The sequence below is a fragment of the Vicugna pacos genome, chromosome 7 (assembly GCF_048564905.1).
Source record: "Vicugna pacos chromosome 7, VicPac4, whole genome shotgun sequence".
NCBI classification, from domain to species: domain Eukaryota; kingdom Metazoa; phylum Chordata; class Mammalia; order Artiodactyla; family Camelidae; genus Vicugna; species Vicugna pacos.
In genome coordinates, this window is record NC_132993.1 from 20,337,454 (window position 1) to 20,354,387 (window position 16,934).

The following is a 16,934-nucleotide window of genomic DNA, read 5'->3' on the forward strand; positions in this document are numbered from 1 at the left end:
AGAACTTCTTTAGCGTTTCAACAGCTTCATTCATGTTCTGCACACGGTATAGCAGAATGATGCCAGTAACTGAGCTACAGAAGGAGAAGTTCAAATGCAGAACCTCCACATTTAGAAGTTGAACAATAAAACTTTTGGAAGGGAAGTCAAGAGTAGCTTAACTTTTTATCATGGCACTAGTTATAAGCCATTTAGTACTATACATCTTCTTGGCAAGTACCTCCATAGCTCAGAAAACAGTTTCTTTTAATGACGTTTTTGTATTAGAAGCCGCATTGCTCTCACTAGAGTTTTGCTCATTTGATTAATAGAACTCTGGTGTACTTTAAGCGACACTGTCAGGGGAGTATGTTCTTACCAGTAAACAAAGATCTAAAATTGAAAGTAATGAGTTACGGGTACCATCACCTTTTCTACTACTGAAATTGTTTCCAGCACTGAAATACTTTAAAACTGGTAATTCTCTGGATACTTTTTGCTGCTAATGAACATCTCTTTTTACAGGATTCATGAATAAAATTTTCCATCCCAACATTGATGAAGCGTAAGTAACTATTTAAAATGTTTAAAACTTAGCAGCAACCACTCTTGATTAGAGTTCATCTCTCTCTTCATTATAAAAAAAAAGCCTCAGTTACCTTTTTGGATTTTATCAACAGATAGAACTGTAAGAATGGTCATTTAAACTGTGGAATTCCGGGAATATGATATTCTAAACCACTTAGTTCAGAATCTACTGTTGGACTGCTTGGATTTTTCCATTGTCATGGATGGGTCCATCATTTCCCTTGATACCCAGCTAACATTTGTAATATTCCACTCTCCATTCTCTTTGTATAGACACAATTCAGAGATCTGTTTTCAGCTTACAGATTATTATTTTCAGCCCTTAAAGTATTTCTCAATTCTTGAGAGTAAAGCAAACATGAATAAGTAGTTTGATTTCAGTTAATGAATCTTAATTGTCCCTTTCTTCTGACATTTTATTAGTGATATTTAAAAATGTGATACTAATGCCTCCCACTTTGCACTTCCAGTGCTGTTTAGAAGACATTATTTGTCCTGCAGTTTTTCTTTCTCGTGCCACTAAATTTTGGTATTATCCACATGCATGTACATGTGAAGTATTACGAACTGTGAGAGTAGGTTTTACATATACATCACACCCCATTGTCCTTTAATGCTTTCCTGTATCAGTCATCCTAATGACAGAGATGTTCTCTTATGTAACCACAGTATCGTCCTCAGATTCAGGAACTGAGTATTAATGCAGTACTTTTTCATCTGCTGCCATATTCCAGTTATGTACTTTTTTAGCACCTTTTTTTTTTCGTTTATTAAAGGATCCAGTCCAGTATCATGTATTACACTTAGTTGCCGTGTTTCTTTAAACTACTTTAACCTGGAACAGTTCCTCACCTTTTTATAAAATTTTTAAAGAATAAAGACCAGTTATTGTATAGATGTCTCTCAGTTTGGGTTTGTGTGATTTTTCCTTCTAAGGTTCAGAGTCTGCGTTTAAGGTGAGAAAACCACACAGTGAGATTGTGTCCTCTTCAGGGTGTCCTGTTCAGAGGCACACAGTCTCTCTGTCCTGATACCTGTGTTAATTCTGACCACCTGGTTAAGGTGTTGTCTGGTTTCTCCGTTGTGTAGTTACGGTTTTTCCCTTTCAATCTGTAAGGAGACACTTAAGACCTTGTATATAGTCTGCTCTTCCTCATACTTTCCCCAACTGGGATTCTTTGGGGGTTTTTTAATATGAACTAATAAAAATATTTTTCCTGATAATAAAATTAGTTGCCAGATATATGCAACTAACTTTCTAATTTTTAAAAAAATGCCGTTCTTTCCATCTGTTTCAGGTCAGGAACTGTGTGTCTAGATGTAATTAATCAAACTTGGACAGCTCTCTATGGTGAGTTTGGCCATGGAATATTTTTTAGAGATGTTGAGACACTGCCTAAAAAAATGTTGTTTGGATTTTCTTCTCTGGTTTAAGATGTTTTGTTGGGAATGGGAAGGGATTTTGAAGTCCTGGTGGGAAAATTTGATCAGTGAAAGAAGTATTTTCTCATGAGTACAAACTTCGGGTTAGCAGTGGAAGTTTACAATCATCTTGTAAGATTCTGAAATAAAGGTATAGTGATACACATATGGAGACACATAAATACATATGCAAACATTTTATATATTTGTGTATTCCAAATACATGTGTATTCCAAAGCACACTGTATACATGTTTATCTGTAATGCCTTTTAGTTTTGTAAAAACTCTTAAGAATGTCCCTGTGAAATGAGATGATATATTAGGAGGTTTGGGGGATCATCTGTTTCAAAGGTCAAAACTTCATTATGAAGCAAAGAATAATTTAGCCTTACCTTCAGTTCTGAAATTGACATCTCACCTCTTAGCAGTGAATTAACACATAAATTGAGATCAGAGAGAGAGATTGTATTAGACTTTCTCCCCATGAGCTCCCCAGTTTGGTTGGGGAGCTAAAAATACTTCTAAATATTTTTAAAGTCAATTAGGGATACAACAAATCTGTCTGTCCTCTCCACGTGTCCAAGTCCTCGGGCTTCATAGACTCTCCATGCTCTCATGCCCCTACCCCATGAAGCGTTCCCTGATGCTCCAGATGGAAGTAATCTCTGGACATGCCTACATTTTATAGCTCTTTTTCTTGTGGCCTGCTTTTACTTTCTACCTTATGTTCGTTGTTTGCACCTACATCTTTTGTGCTACTGGATTATTTCCTGCCCTAAAGGCTGTCAGGATGCCCATCTGATTTGTGTTTAAGTCCTCGCACTCCCAGCACGGTGTCTCACACCAGTGTGTGTAAGAATGAGTGGCCCAGACAACAAGCGGTTGCTGAGAGGTACGGGAGAGGGAATCACTTCAGGTCAGGGTTAACCACAGATGGCTGTCTTTCGTTGAAGAGTTACGAGACCTTTTAGTGATCTTTAAGGTACTCAAGACCCCTTATTCCATCCAGTCTACGAGTCACCTTGTACTAGGACGGTGCGTGAGAATCACAAAGTAAGGCTGATCACCCACAGCACACAGTTAATTCTTTTTATCCCCCTCTCCTCCTGATTCGTTCAGGAGTTATTTCCTCTGCCTGGAGTTACTATCCCTGATCTTTGTGTGCCTGGCACCTTCTTTTCTCATCTGAAACATGCTTCCTCAGAGAAGCCTCCTTTCCTAGACATTCCATTTAAAATAACACCCCTCCATAGCACAGCACCCTCTTTGAAAAACCCTAAAATTTGTTTATTATTTAGCTTGTTCTATCGGATTGTAAGCTCCACAAGAGCAGGGACTTTGTCTCTCGTATAAGTGTGCATGTGTGGGCAAGTGCCTAAAACAGTGGCTAGTATGCAGTAAGGGTTCAGATATTTGTTGAATTAATGAGTGAATTGATCATGCCCAGTACTGTTATTAACATGAGCATTTTAAGGAAACAACAGCTTATGAGGAGATGAGGTGACAAGAAAGAACATATACTCTGAGATTGATTAAATGGATTCCTTTTAAGATGATATTTTTGGTAAAAATATCTTATGGCAGGCTGCCTGGAATATCTGATGTAATGATGTGTTTTCTTAAATTGCATTCACATTTTAGAAATATACATAAGGAAATACTGCAAGCTGGTTCCAATTACAATAAAGTAAATTGGATTTTAGTTTAACTAATTCTTTTACTATTGACCAGAAAAGCTTTGTGGAAGAGGTTTGCTTATTTTCAAGTACTTCACGTCTCAGAACACTTTTAAAAAAATAACAGTTTTATTAAATTATAATTCACATATGTAAAATATGCCATTTAGGTAGTTTTTAGTATATTCAGTTATGTACAACCATTACCACATTGTTATCATAGAACATTTTCATCACCTCAAAAGGAAACCCTGTACCCTTTAGCTGTCAACCCCTTATCTCTGGGCCCTAGGCAACAACTAACCTACTTTCTGTTTGTATAGATTTGCCTATTCTGGACATTTCTTATAAATGGAATTATACAATACATGCACTTTTGTGACTTTTTTTCATTTCATATGATGTTTTCAGCATCCATCAATGTTGTAGCATGTATCAACACTTCTTTCTTTTTTTATGGCCAAATAATCCTGCATTGTACGGATGTCATTTTTATCTGTCAGGTCATAATTTGGATTGTTTACACCTTTTTAGCCATTATGGATAGTACCTCTATAAATATTTGTGCACAAGTTTCTATGTAGACCTATGTTTTCATTTCTCTTGGGTATGTACCTAGGCATAGAATTGCTGGATGATATGGCAGCTTTGTTTAACCATTTGAGGAACTGACCTTTTTTCAAAGCAGTACTATTGTACATTCCCGCCAGCAGGTGTATGAGGTTCACAATAGACTTTGAAGCGAAAGGCCAACATGACTTAAGGTTTCATCACATCTATAAAATGTTAGAATATGTTCTTGTATTACCTTGCAAAGCATTTAGTAAGTAACAAGAATTAAACCACATTGGTCAAAGCGAATTTTGATTTCCATGTTACATGTGTATGAGTTACCGATAAGTGTTCATAATACAAGAGCACGGACACACAGGTAAGTTTAGGAAACCACAGAGAAAATATTTTTAGAGTGTAGTCAAAATTATACTCAGCATGGGAGAATTGTTTTGACATTTTGCACAAACCCAAACTATTCCTCAAGAAAATTCAATATTTCTTTCATGGAAAGTTTTAGGAACAGGTAAATACAATTTATGTGAATGTACTGGTAGAAAGGGTTGCTTCAAATAACCTTGAAGTTTCTTTTAGACCTATCTGATCTTGAGATCTAAACTGAATTTTTATTGCAAGCTGCTAAACCCTCTGGCATCGAAGGTTAGTTCATAATTGGTGAATTTTGAATCATTCAATTTCCTGCTGTGATTCTTGAGAGAATTTTAGTTCAAAGGACAAAAAAATTAATTTAATATGAAACAACTAATAGGAGAAAATTGGCAAGTTAACACGAATATTCAACTGAAAAGCAGAAGGCTTAGCTTGGTAACTAAAACTTGTTCCAACACCTCTACTGTATAATATGGTAGGGAGCAGGGAGTTACTTGTGAAATTTCCTGCAATTAACTTTGCTGCAGGGCATGTACTGTGCAATAGATATTCGTATTTTTTTATTATAACAGCAATTCCCAGTTGAAATCTCAGCTTTATACTCATCATAACCTGATAATAAACCATGTTTATGTTTATAGCAAATTTAGTCCTCTGTTCTTTACCTCCACCACCACCACCCGGAAAAAGAAAATTGATTTCTGGCAGCCCATTTGACTCATTGCTTCTGTTCTCCTCCTGTTTTCCTTTGCCAAGTGTACATGCAGTTTGTTCATTCAGAAGCTCAGAATTGGTATACTTGTAGTTTAATCACCCAGTAATTTTTAATTTTATGTTATTTAACCGTGTAAGAGAGCTAGTTATAGTGGGTAATATGGTTAATTTTGTAAAGATGTTTGTCATCAATATAAAGTTATCTATTGAGTATAAAGTTTCTATTGTTACTCTTTGTGACGTTAAAAGGAAAGTAGCAGATGCCATCACAAAATTGATTCATTTTGGCTTCTGGGATGATAACATCTTTTTTCACTTCTTTTTTTTTTTTTTTTAAATATCCCTTCCTGCTCTTCCAGACAGCAATGATAAAAGCTCTGGAAAACTTAAAATTCAGCCAAGGGGATCTAGATTTCAGTTTCAGAAGCAACTGTAATTTTAAAGGCTGATGAAAGGAAAGTTCATCAAGTCATAGGTAGCTTTATAAGATCCCCTTCTGTTTTCCTCTTTACTCTGAAATATAGTTTATCCATAGTTGTGTTTTTAGCCCACACTCCTGGAAACACCTTCACTGCAATGCACCTTCAGTTTCCCTGCTGCCCTTCTGGGCCACACATAACTCGACCCTCGCAAATTGTGCTTCTCTTGCCAGTCATTTTACTCATTTCTCGACTGACTCTGTAAATTACCTGTTTTGTGGATTAAGTTGTGGACAAGTAATATGGAAGACAATTTTCTTATGAAATTGAGCAGTTTATAATTTTATTCTCACCCTTAGGGTTGCTAGCCAATGGAGTGGATACTCCTCTTATTTTGCCAGTGAGAAAAATCAACATTTTGGAAATTACTTCCCCTCAAGTCATCTGAGGAGTCAATAACAGACAAATGAAGTTGACTGCAACAAAAGGAATGCTTCAGGGACTTTGAGATTGGAATTAGACAAGAGAAGCTGCTTTTTTTTTTTTTACTAGGCATTCAGAAACATTTTAAGTCATAAACTCATTTAATAGTACTGTGGCCTAATGATTTTAAACTGCTAAGTGAATTTAGGCCTCTCCATGTTGGAAATAAGTTGTTATTACGTCCCTCTTTTTAGTTAGGTAGCCAGTGAATCTTTCTAAACAATTCAGATTTTGGCTGAGGGTAACTATATCTTAAAATAATGCTTTATGTTGCATTAGTGTTTGCTAGCAATGTTTCTAGACATTTTAGTGTAGTTATACAGACAAGAGATACATTTATCTGCATGGATGATTGATTGGCCAACAACTAATGTTTGAACAGGCTTGAGAACTCAGTATTGATCCATCCATGTTGGAATCTCACAAACATCATCCTACTTTTGGAACAGCTGGATGTCATTATGAGTCTCCTAGAAAGAGGCCAGGTAGAGCAGTTTCTTTCTAGTGCTATGGGAGAAATAGCTGTAGTAGATAAAGAAGAAATACGCTGAGTTTTAGATTTGATGATTTGAACAGTGCTTGCTAGCTCCGTGATCCACCTCCTTTGTCTGCTTTTAGATATTCAGATTTGGTGTTGGTACGTGGCCCAAGAGTTTAATTAGCTGTACACAGAAAAATGGAGACTTCCTGGGTTGAACAACTTAGTGGAAATTCATTAAAAACACCAAATTCACATTCACTGGTGTTCAGCACTAGAACCGTGGAGTGGTTCAGGCCTTGTGGATCGTGGGACATGAACCAGGGTATGGCCCTGAAGGACAGCCACAGCTGTGTTCTTTTCTTTGGAGCTGTAGTTTCAGAGCTCAGTTGTGATTATATGGATTTGTTTTCTCTTCGTTTGTTTGTCATCACTATGTGTAAGGAAAGCCTTTCCCCCAAGCATGGCCACTTATTTTATAATTGCATCTTGTTTTTTTCTGACATTAAAGACAAACTAAATTATTGTCTAGTAATATAAAACTTTAATAATGAGTTTTAGTATGACTGTAAGAATACCCAACTAGCTAATTATACATTAACTGCCCTCATTTCTAGAAGGATAATAACAAATCCTATTACTGTGGTTTAGCTTGCACTTTTTTAAGGTAGTCAGGATCATACCAGGTTTAAACTAGGATGAATGACCTCTAAAGTACACCTAAGTAAGGTGGGAAGTGTTTTGAGATTGACATGGCAAGCGTTTTTGATGTACAAGAGCCTGTTTTCTTCATTCTGATCGGTGTAGTAGCATTCATTTCCTCTTGCAGATCTCTACAGTTTAAATACATTGGGAGGAGGGAGTTGCAGTTAGGCAGTGGGTGAGAGAGGATTTTCTCAGTAAGTGGAATTCTTTAAAATGTTCTGTGTTCTGAAATTACATACCTCTGATAGGTGACCTGGTGATCTGGCACTTCAAGGTATGTATCTGGTATTCCTCCAGGCTTTAGTACCCTGTGTCTTTCACAGTCCTCCTTCCTACATATAAAACAGGAGTACCTGTTTTTAGCTTGGAATACTTAAAAGCCTGTAATGCTGTCAGTGGTGAGATTAAGTATATCTGTCATGAATATTGCTGAGGGGAGGGTATAGCTCAGTGGTAGAGTGTGCTTAGCATGCACAAGGTCCTGGATTCAATCCCCAGTACCTCCATTTAAAAAATAATAATAATAAATAAATGCAGATAAAACCTAATAACCTTCCTCCCCTCTGTGGGGAGAAGGGGAAATAACAAGTGTAAAATACTGGGCTTTAAAAAGAAAAAAAAATAGAGGAAAAAAGAATAAAAAAAGTTCTTTTAAATGAAGTGACAATATAAATTGTCAAATTAAAAAATATAGCAAAAATTCTTCAGATGTTTAATTCTTACTAATTCTGCTAATTGCATACTCTCTTTTAAAAGGTGTGAGAAAGGAAGAGTTTTGTTTTATGCAGGCATGACCCTCTTTATGAGACGTTATTCTGTCTTTAAAAGATATCTATGGATTAACATGAGAACACGTGTAAATCTAATGAGTTCAGACCTTTTATATACTTTTATCCACGCGGGAGACCCTCTCAGTTAAGTGATAGGGTACATTCTTGAACATATCATCTAGCACAGTGGTTTGCTGGATTTCATTGAAGCATGTTGGAATTTGGTGAACTAAACACAGCATGGCAAGCCTTGTGGCCAGCTGGTTCTGTGCCACAGTGCCACAGCAAGTCTTTGTCGTGGTCTGCTTCAGCTTGCCATGTTTGTGCCCTCAAAAAGGCTTTCCTCATTGAAGTTAGGTTCAAATTAGTTAGTGTTTAGTCTCAAAGCCATTTCTTTTTAAAAGCCCGCCTGCCTATCTGAGGGCATTTCTCCTGATTGGCTTTATTGAAGTCTTCCTCTATGGGATGTCTGTCACCTTTTAGGACCCTCTGCTTACTCAGTCTTTCATACATAACACCTGCTTGGTCAAACGCAGTGCTGATCCTCCAGCTGAAGAGAGAGGTTTCTGGCTCCCCCTCCTTTTGTGAGGGTAGAATTTCACTGTTTTTAGTATTCACAGACTATAAGTAGAAGAAAAATTAAAGTGAAAAACTCAAACTCATCATTAATAGTACAACTTCTTAAGGGCTGACAAAAGAGTAGAAAAGTAAGGATCTGTTAATTAACCCCAAATTATTAAATAACCGGAGGAAATCTGGAGATTTTATTTTGCCCTGTTTCAATCTTATAAACTTGGACTACACGTATGTTAGTTAGTACATGTGTTTTTATACATATAGTAGATCCCCCCCAAAAAAAAAACTTGAATGAATGAAATGGAATTTTATGATTGGTTTTATTTTGAACACACGGCTATAAATCCATGGCTTGCTTAGCAATCATGATGAATTAGTTTCTTATAAGATGAGCAAAGTCAATCAATGGGATTTTGAAAGGTCAGCTGCTAATTTTCTCTAGCAAATCAAGGATAACATGGTTTTAACTCCTAGATAATCTCAACTTATTTAGCCATAAACTTCAACTATAATGGCCAAAAGCCATGGAAATAAGGAAGTCATAGAGTTACCAGTTCTGGGCCACTAGAATCGACTCCTTGTGGGTTTTGACCGTCTTTTTACTTCTTTAATTGTGGGGTTTTTCTTTCTCTTTTTGCAGCCCTGCTCCCTATTGATATGAAACATAGAATGTCTTAGGGAGCTGTGGCTAGCTCAGTGATTGTCACCTTGGGAGGCCAGGGGTCCTTCTCCAGGAGGGAGGGGGTCAGTGAAATATAAGTCTGTTTGGATAGCATGCTTCTGGAGTATGAGGTTTTGAAGGAAAACAAGAACTTGCTATTGATGAGAAATGACCTGAGTGATTGTTTTAAGGACATGTTCTCTGATTGCAAAGGCAAGAGTTTGGAGCCTGGAAGGCCATCCAGAGACGGTTGTCCTGATCCATGTCTGGAAAGATATATTGGGCTTGATGTAGTTACATGCCAGGGGAAACGGAAGGGGAACTAGAGGCATTTCATTAGGACAAGTAGTGACTCTGAGAAGTTGGCTGAGTACAAGGAATAAAAGAGGAAGGCCTAACTGAGGTCCTTCCAGAGATTCAGAGCCTAGGGACAAGGATGTTGCAGGAGAAAGGTAATAGGTTTTCAGAGAAATAATTTTAGGTGTGTCAAGTTTAAGAAGAGAAATATAAAGGACTGATTAGGAGGTTTGGTAGTTATCAACATAGACTTATTTCTTTGAAATTGAAAGATGATGAGCTTCCTGGAGTAACAGTATATAAAATATACTGTGTATTAATACAAAGACCACAGAATTCACACTGCTGTGCAAGTGGCTGATGTCTTTCCAAACAAGTTTTTCTGCATGTTACTTGTTTGGCTTTAAAAAGAAGGAACCCAGGGCATTGGGCATCTGGGGGACAAGGAGTAGGGTGAGAAAAGGGGGCAGGATAGGCGGTACTGGAGAAGGGAGGAGTGGCTTTGATGGCTGGTGGTGCCTGGCTGTGACTGTACTGTATGATGGTGTATTTTCTGAGTTACAGCATTTGGGGTGTTAAATATGAAAAAACAAGTGAAGATTATGTAAGTTCCAGTCTCTGAGAGGACTGCCTGGTAATTGTGGTTCCTGGTAGGGCTGACCACATCAGGCTTCAGCATCCACAGGGTTTTAACCTGAAGATAGCAGCATGCTTTGTAAAAGTTTCCATTTTAATGTTCAAAGGAAATAGAGGAAGAAGAAATAACTTATGGTCACTGGTTCGTAAACAACCGAGAATAAAACATGAGATATGTGATTCATCCCCTCCTGTGTTTTCTTTAAGCCTTGTACCCGTCTTTTTGTGAGTCACCTGGAGTAGGGTGGCTATACTTTAAGAATTGGTGCATTTGTGTGTGTGTGACTCATTTTAATTAACATGTATTCCTTGAGGGATACAAGTAGCTGAAATTTCTTCTGAGAAGATGGCATATCTGTATTAATATTTTAGTCTAGTCCTTTGATGCAGTTTGAAACCTGTTTTATAGTCATTTTTAGTAACGTGTACTACTTCTTGCAGTATTATACTTCTCTTTTTGCAGATGAAGAAATTGAGATGCAGAGAGGAAGAGACCTGCTTTCCTACCTATAGTTTGGAATACCTCCACCTGGAGGAAGTGATGGTGATAGCAGTGTGCAGAAAAAGAATGATGAGAGGGTCAGGGAGGGCTACTAAATTAGAGCCTCTTGTCAGCTTAGCTGCCAAGACCTCTGAACATTTTCTTGAGCTAGAGAACCTACAAGCAAATAGCTCTTTCCATTTGGTCTCTGAGGACAGGGATGTGTAAGGGAGGTAGTGCATTTCTGCACACACATCACACATGCAGATGCCAGCCTGTCCTAAGTCAGAATCTCTGGGGTAGGTTTGAGGCCTCAGCATGCATATTTGAAAAAAAAACTCCATGCGTAATTCTTATGGACAGTCAGGACCGAGACTCGCCCAAGACTCTGGACTGAGTAGGGTAAATGATGCTGCTTTAGATGAGAGATCAGTATGATCTGAGTGTTTTTAAAAATTAAATATGAATATAAATCATAATGTGCTTCAGCTGAAGTCTGAGTGTTGTAACATTGTTAACATTAATACTATAAGGTTAGGCTGAAGAATCAGTCTTAATGGACTGTATTTTGAGAAGTGCTGATTTAGTCCAAGGCAAAAGTAAGAGCTGTTTGCTCATCAGAATTTAGACTTCTCAGGGATCTTGGGACTTCCTTTAAAAATTAAGGCAGCCAGTAATGGAGCCAGCTGACTAATCTCTAGGTTGGGTAGCCTATGTCAGGCGCTCTCCCTTTCAAAAAAATGAAAGGTTAATGTTTTTCTAAAAAGAGTTGAACTGATTTATTAACAATTTCAGGGGAAAAAATGTTTATTATGATGGATTTTTTTCCAAAGATGAGTATCTTTAGTTCATTCTTGGTTTATAGTTTATGTCTCTTCTACCAGAACACTTATCTTGAAAGCAGATTTTGTGCACATCTGCATGTCTGAGAGATGTTTCTTTGTGGAGGACCCTCTCAATGGTAGTCACTCTGTTAGCCACTTTCAGGAATACTTTACTGTTTTAAAATGGCCATGACCACAACATCCTGGCCTTCAGAAGCTGTCATCTTCACCCCAAACTGGGCTGCGTACTTTTCCTTTTCTGCTCTTCTGTTTTAGAGTTATGACTCAGCACTTCTGTAAAATGGATCAAAAGTATGTTAATGCCTGAAGACAGTAGACACAGGAAGGAAAAACCAATCACTGAGGGTTCTTTTATTTGTTTTGGACAAATATGTAAGGCAAAGCCACTTATTGGTAGTTTGAAAACCTTGAAAGTAGTGGGGAAGGGTATAAAATCTTTTCCTGGAACACATGAAACACCTAGTTATGAGACATGTCTGCAGTATTTCTCAAATCCTGAAGGACTTCTGAACTGAAAGAGAGTAAAACCTGCACTTTATTGTTTTCTTCAAGTTCTTTGTTGTTTGATAGGAACATTCAGCTATTAAATCTTTTGGGAGCAGCACCTGTAATGCTGATATGGCAGGAGAGGCCCCCAGTTCAGTATGTGTGGGTATCTGTGAACAGCCACAGGCTGTTTCCTGTGTTTGAGCTACTTGAAAACAAGCCACACTGCCTCTGTGAAATACCTGACAGTTCAGCCAAGAAACTCTTGAACATTCTCTGCTTAGGGACCATCCTGTTGGCCTTGAACTTGTGAGAAAGGAAAACTTTGGGGAGGGAGGTGACCATGCCTGAAGGTATACAATTCTGATGCAGGGATGTGGGGAGCTTGTCCCTTCATGGTTGAGACAGTGTTCCTTTTATCTATTAAGAGAAGCAGTGTAATTGAAAAGCCCAGGTTTGAAACCCAGTTCCTTGGGTAAGTTACCTAACCTCTCTGTGCTTCATTTTCCCCATATGCAGAATGGAGATAGTAATGGTACCTATCTCATTGGCTGTAGTAAAATTAAGAGTGTCTATGTGAAGTGTTTACAGGGCCTGGCTTACAGTAAGGGCTGTGTAAGTGTAAACTGTTGCCGCTGTTACTATTACTGTTACTGTTACTAATGTTACTCTAAACTCTTCCCTGCTCTGAGGTCATGTTCAATTTGTAAAACTTCTGATTCACACTTTTTGTTCTCCTTAATTTGCTTACCGTTTGGCATTTTCTGCCACTGCCTTGGTAGCCCATCCACTTAAGGATAAAGAGAGGAAAATTTTTTTCAGAATTTTTGTGTTTTATTAAATGTTTCAAACATACGCAAAAGTTGAAAGGACATATTTATAGGAAAATGCTATTTTTACAGGTAAACGAAGTAAAATGTCATTTGAAGTGTGAAATGTAGAAATTACAAGCCTGTTGCTTTAACATAACTTTTAAAATATTCTTATACACACTGTGTACATCATAATTCTAGAGAATATACTATTTTACAGACTTTCCACTCAGAGTGTGAGCATTTTTCTCTGTCCCTTAGCCTTTACAGATAGTTCACAATGATTTTGTACAATGAATAATTATTGGTTTGTTAAATATGTTGCTTCATTTTTTTAAAAAAAAAAAAGTAAAACAGTGGTGAAAATCCTGCCACAAATTGTTGGGGTTGTCTTGGAATATCATTTTTCTGTGCTTTTAGATTAAGAATCTCTGCATTTGTTTCCTGGTATGTGAGAATTTTACTATAATGTGGTTCTTTAGAAAGCTAGCCTTATCAATAATACCAAGTCCTTAACTTGGGGTTGAAGGTAAACCTGCTCTTTGTACTGACAGATGAATGAGAACAGGACTGCTGGCTGTCATGGGATTGTCCATCCATCACTCTCTGAGTTGTTCAGTATGAGATCTGTGAGCCACATGTAGTTATTTAAGATTAATTTGGTTAGAATTAAATGAAATGAAAAATTCAGTTCCTCACAGTCAAACCAGCTGTATTTCACATGCTCAACAGCCACATGTGGCTAGTGGCTGCCATACTGGTAGCAGATACAGAACATTTTTGTCATTGGAGAAAGTTCTGTTAAATAGTGCAGCTCTAGGTCATTCTGACTGCTCAGTTTCTTAACTTTATAGCGACAAGGAAGAGCTGCTTCTTGCTTGTAGGATTTTCTAGAGCAGAGGTCAGGAAATGTTGACTGCCTGGTTTTGTGTATAAAGTTTTATTGGAACATAGCCACACCCACTTGTTTATCTGTTATTTGTGGCTGCTTTTGTGCTGCGGTGGTGGAGCTGAGTGTTGAGTAGCTGTGACAGACCAAATGTGGCCCACAAAGCCTAAGTTAGTATTTACTCTGGCCCTTTACGAAAAAGTTGGCTGACCCTTTTTATCTAGACCAGGGTTTTTGAACCTCTGCATTATTGACATTGTGGTTGTGCAGGGCTATCCTGTGCATTGTACTGTAGTAGGGTGTTAGCAGCGTCCTGGCCTCTGTCCACTAGGTGCTGGTGGCACCACCTACCCCCTCCCTCACCCAGTTGTGACAACCACATCTCTCTCCACGCATTGCCAAGTGGCCATGGGGGGGAGCAAAATCACCCCTGGCTGAGAACTACTAATCTAAAGTGATGTGGCTTGACAGAACATTCCCTTGTAATACTGTGTGAGAGTGCTCACTCTAGAACAAAATTCATTAAAAGAGCAGAGTAAATTAAAAGAGTAGTTTTTATGCTACTGTTCTTTAGCATTCCCTCCAGAAACAGAAGTGTTTTTTATAAAACATGATGAGTAACTAGAGTGGGCAGAGAAATGGAAGCCTGCTTTCTTTGTAAAACACTAGGTGACTGCAGGGGTTTTGTTGTTTGCACTGTATGTGTAGATGTCATCGGTGTACACCCAGCTGAATCAGGCAAGAAGGGAGTTAATAAATGTTTATTAAAATTAATATGAATAAATACAGTAAATTGGTACTTATCTGTGTTACAATTGTTTATGATTTTAAGTGTCCATATAGGTTCCCACCCTTATTACCCAGAATAATTGAAGAACTGGTTATATTCATCTCCATTAGAAATTAGAAGAATTGAATTAAATGTTAAGGCCTATAAAATTGTGTTCAGTTCTTTTAAGATGTGATGCTTGAATACTTCTCAGGGTGGGGATTTTTTTTCAAAGTTGTAGAAATGGTGATGTTAAGACATTACTCAGTTTGTGAGAATGTGGAGTACTATAGCATATTGGGCACAGGTTTTAATTCATAAGCACTGTATAGTAATGTTTCTCAATTCTCAGTTTAGAAAGTAGAGCGAATTAGAATTGGGACAACTGCCTTTCAAAGAGAGTATCAAGTGTACCTCTATCTGATTCTTCAAATTAAGTTTAAAGATTGGTTTTGAAAGGAGTATGTAAAATATAAGTCACAGGTAATGGAGCACTTTTATGGAAAAACATCCATGTGATTAAATACCTAGGAAGGTAAGACATTTTGACTACTAAATTCACATGAATTTTAGGTGAACTTGCTTGTTCCGTGCATGACGTATTTCTGTTTGTTTTTCAGATCTTACCAATATATTTGAGTCCTTCCTGCCCCAGTTGTTGGCCTATCCCAACCCCATAGATCCTCTCAATGGTGACGCTGCAGCTATGTACCTCCATCGACCAGAAGAATACAAGCAGAAAATTAAAGGTAAGGCAAATAGTTGAGCCTGGGGACAGAAGAACTTAAGTCTGTTGTGTTTTGATCATTAAAACCCTTCTTAGTTATTCATAATTTTTCTCAGGCATAAAAAGAGACGGCTGTGGGCTGGAGCAGAGTTCACTGGCCTCGGTAGCTAGGTTCGAGGGTCAGAGACACCTTTAAAAAGCTGGAGGTTTCAGCAAGGAAGAAGGGAAATAGAGAGAGAGGGAAAAAAAAAGGGAAGTTGAGGAAGAGGGGTGTTTACTAACTGGGTGGTAGTAGACATAGCCCTGCCCAGAAATCCCTGTGACCACCTGTATGGAAGAACCTTTGCCTTCATTTGCTTCCTCTTGTCGTGTAAAATTAGAAAATTGGACTTGAGAGTAAAGGATTAATTGAAAGGCATAATCTCACATTTGTTTACAAATGGAATTGTCCTGGCCCATCAGGACAGCAGTTAACTTTAGGAGTTGGGGAATAATTACCGAATTCATTATTAGACTTTTAAAAAATTATATCATGTTATCTGTTGAATAAAAAGTACCCAACTGGCTAACTGGCTGCTTTTCTTGGTCTCATACTGATATGCTTGTATATTGGGGAGTTTACATCTAGGCACATTTCTCTTCTACTGGCCCCAGTGCCCTGGAGCTGTGGATTTTTCTATTAAAACTTAAAATGTGCTATCAAAGTTTAGAAATGCGCGGCACTACTACATTTAGAAATTTGGTAGCACTAGTTGGCTCATCCTGTAAGATTTAGAATCCTGTTTTCCCATTCTTAGTTTACATGCTCATGGGAACAAACTTCGTTAAGATGAAAACGTGGTTCTGAAAGGACAGCTAAAGCTACACACAAGGTTGCCCTGTTCATCACATTGTCCTTTTATCTCTGTGTATGTTTGAGAACTTTCATAGTGAAAAGTCTAGATACATAAAGCTCCACCAGAAAGGAGAGAAATTTAAAGTCCATGAAAATAGGCCTGCTCTTCTTAACAAATGGCTTAGCATGACTTGTTCATCTGCATAACCATTCAGAACGTCAGCTTCTACAAGGTATATGGCCCCTCTGAGCACGTTTGCAAGAGATGGTAGTAGAAATAATTTATGAAAGCCCAGAATACATCGGTCTTCCCTCTTCTGTGATGGTATGAGACGAATGGGAGCATCTGAGGCTACTGAACTGTAGTTTTCCTTTTCTTCATTTTTTCATTCTTCCCTGGTCTCCTAGGATTTCATTTGGTACTTTTGTTGAGAATAAAGTAAAAATAAATTTACTGTAATTAATTTACTTAGGGCTCAGGTGCTTTGCAAATTAATATCTAATTTATGTAGCAAAATATCGATAAAGGCAAAGAAACATATATTTAAAGAAAAACGTAGTCATTTTCGACCAGATAAAATTCTGTTATGAGACTGTATTAAAATTTTGACATAGCAGTCACTTAACAGTGTCTGCAACCCACAGATACCTCGGTGCAGAGCATATTTCTATAGTTCTTATATTCATTATGCCTCACTGTTTAACACTATTCCTGTTTTAGTTCCTATCTGCTATAGTCCCAA

The 16,934-nt window shown here is 37.7% G+C and overlaps 1 protein-coding gene across 2 annotated transcripts in view; it reads left to right on the forward strand.

The window, feature by feature from the left end:
- Positions 1–16,934, forward strand: part of UBE2H (ubiquitin conjugating enzyme E2 H) — a 90,984-nt gene that overhangs the window by 69,656 nt on the left and 4,394 nt on the right. Inside the window, exons 4-6 of one of the 2 annotated variants that reach the window (XM_031674134.2) lie at positions 505–544; positions 1,866–1,918; positions 15,250–15,378. In XM_031674134.2, the coding sequence (XP_031529994.2) occupies positions 505–544; positions 1,866–1,918; positions 15,250–15,378 (222 nt within the window). The remainder of the gene's footprint in view (positions 1–504; positions 545–1,865; positions 1,919–15,249; positions 15,379–16,934) is intronic. The other variant, XM_031674135.2, reaches the window with a different exon arrangement.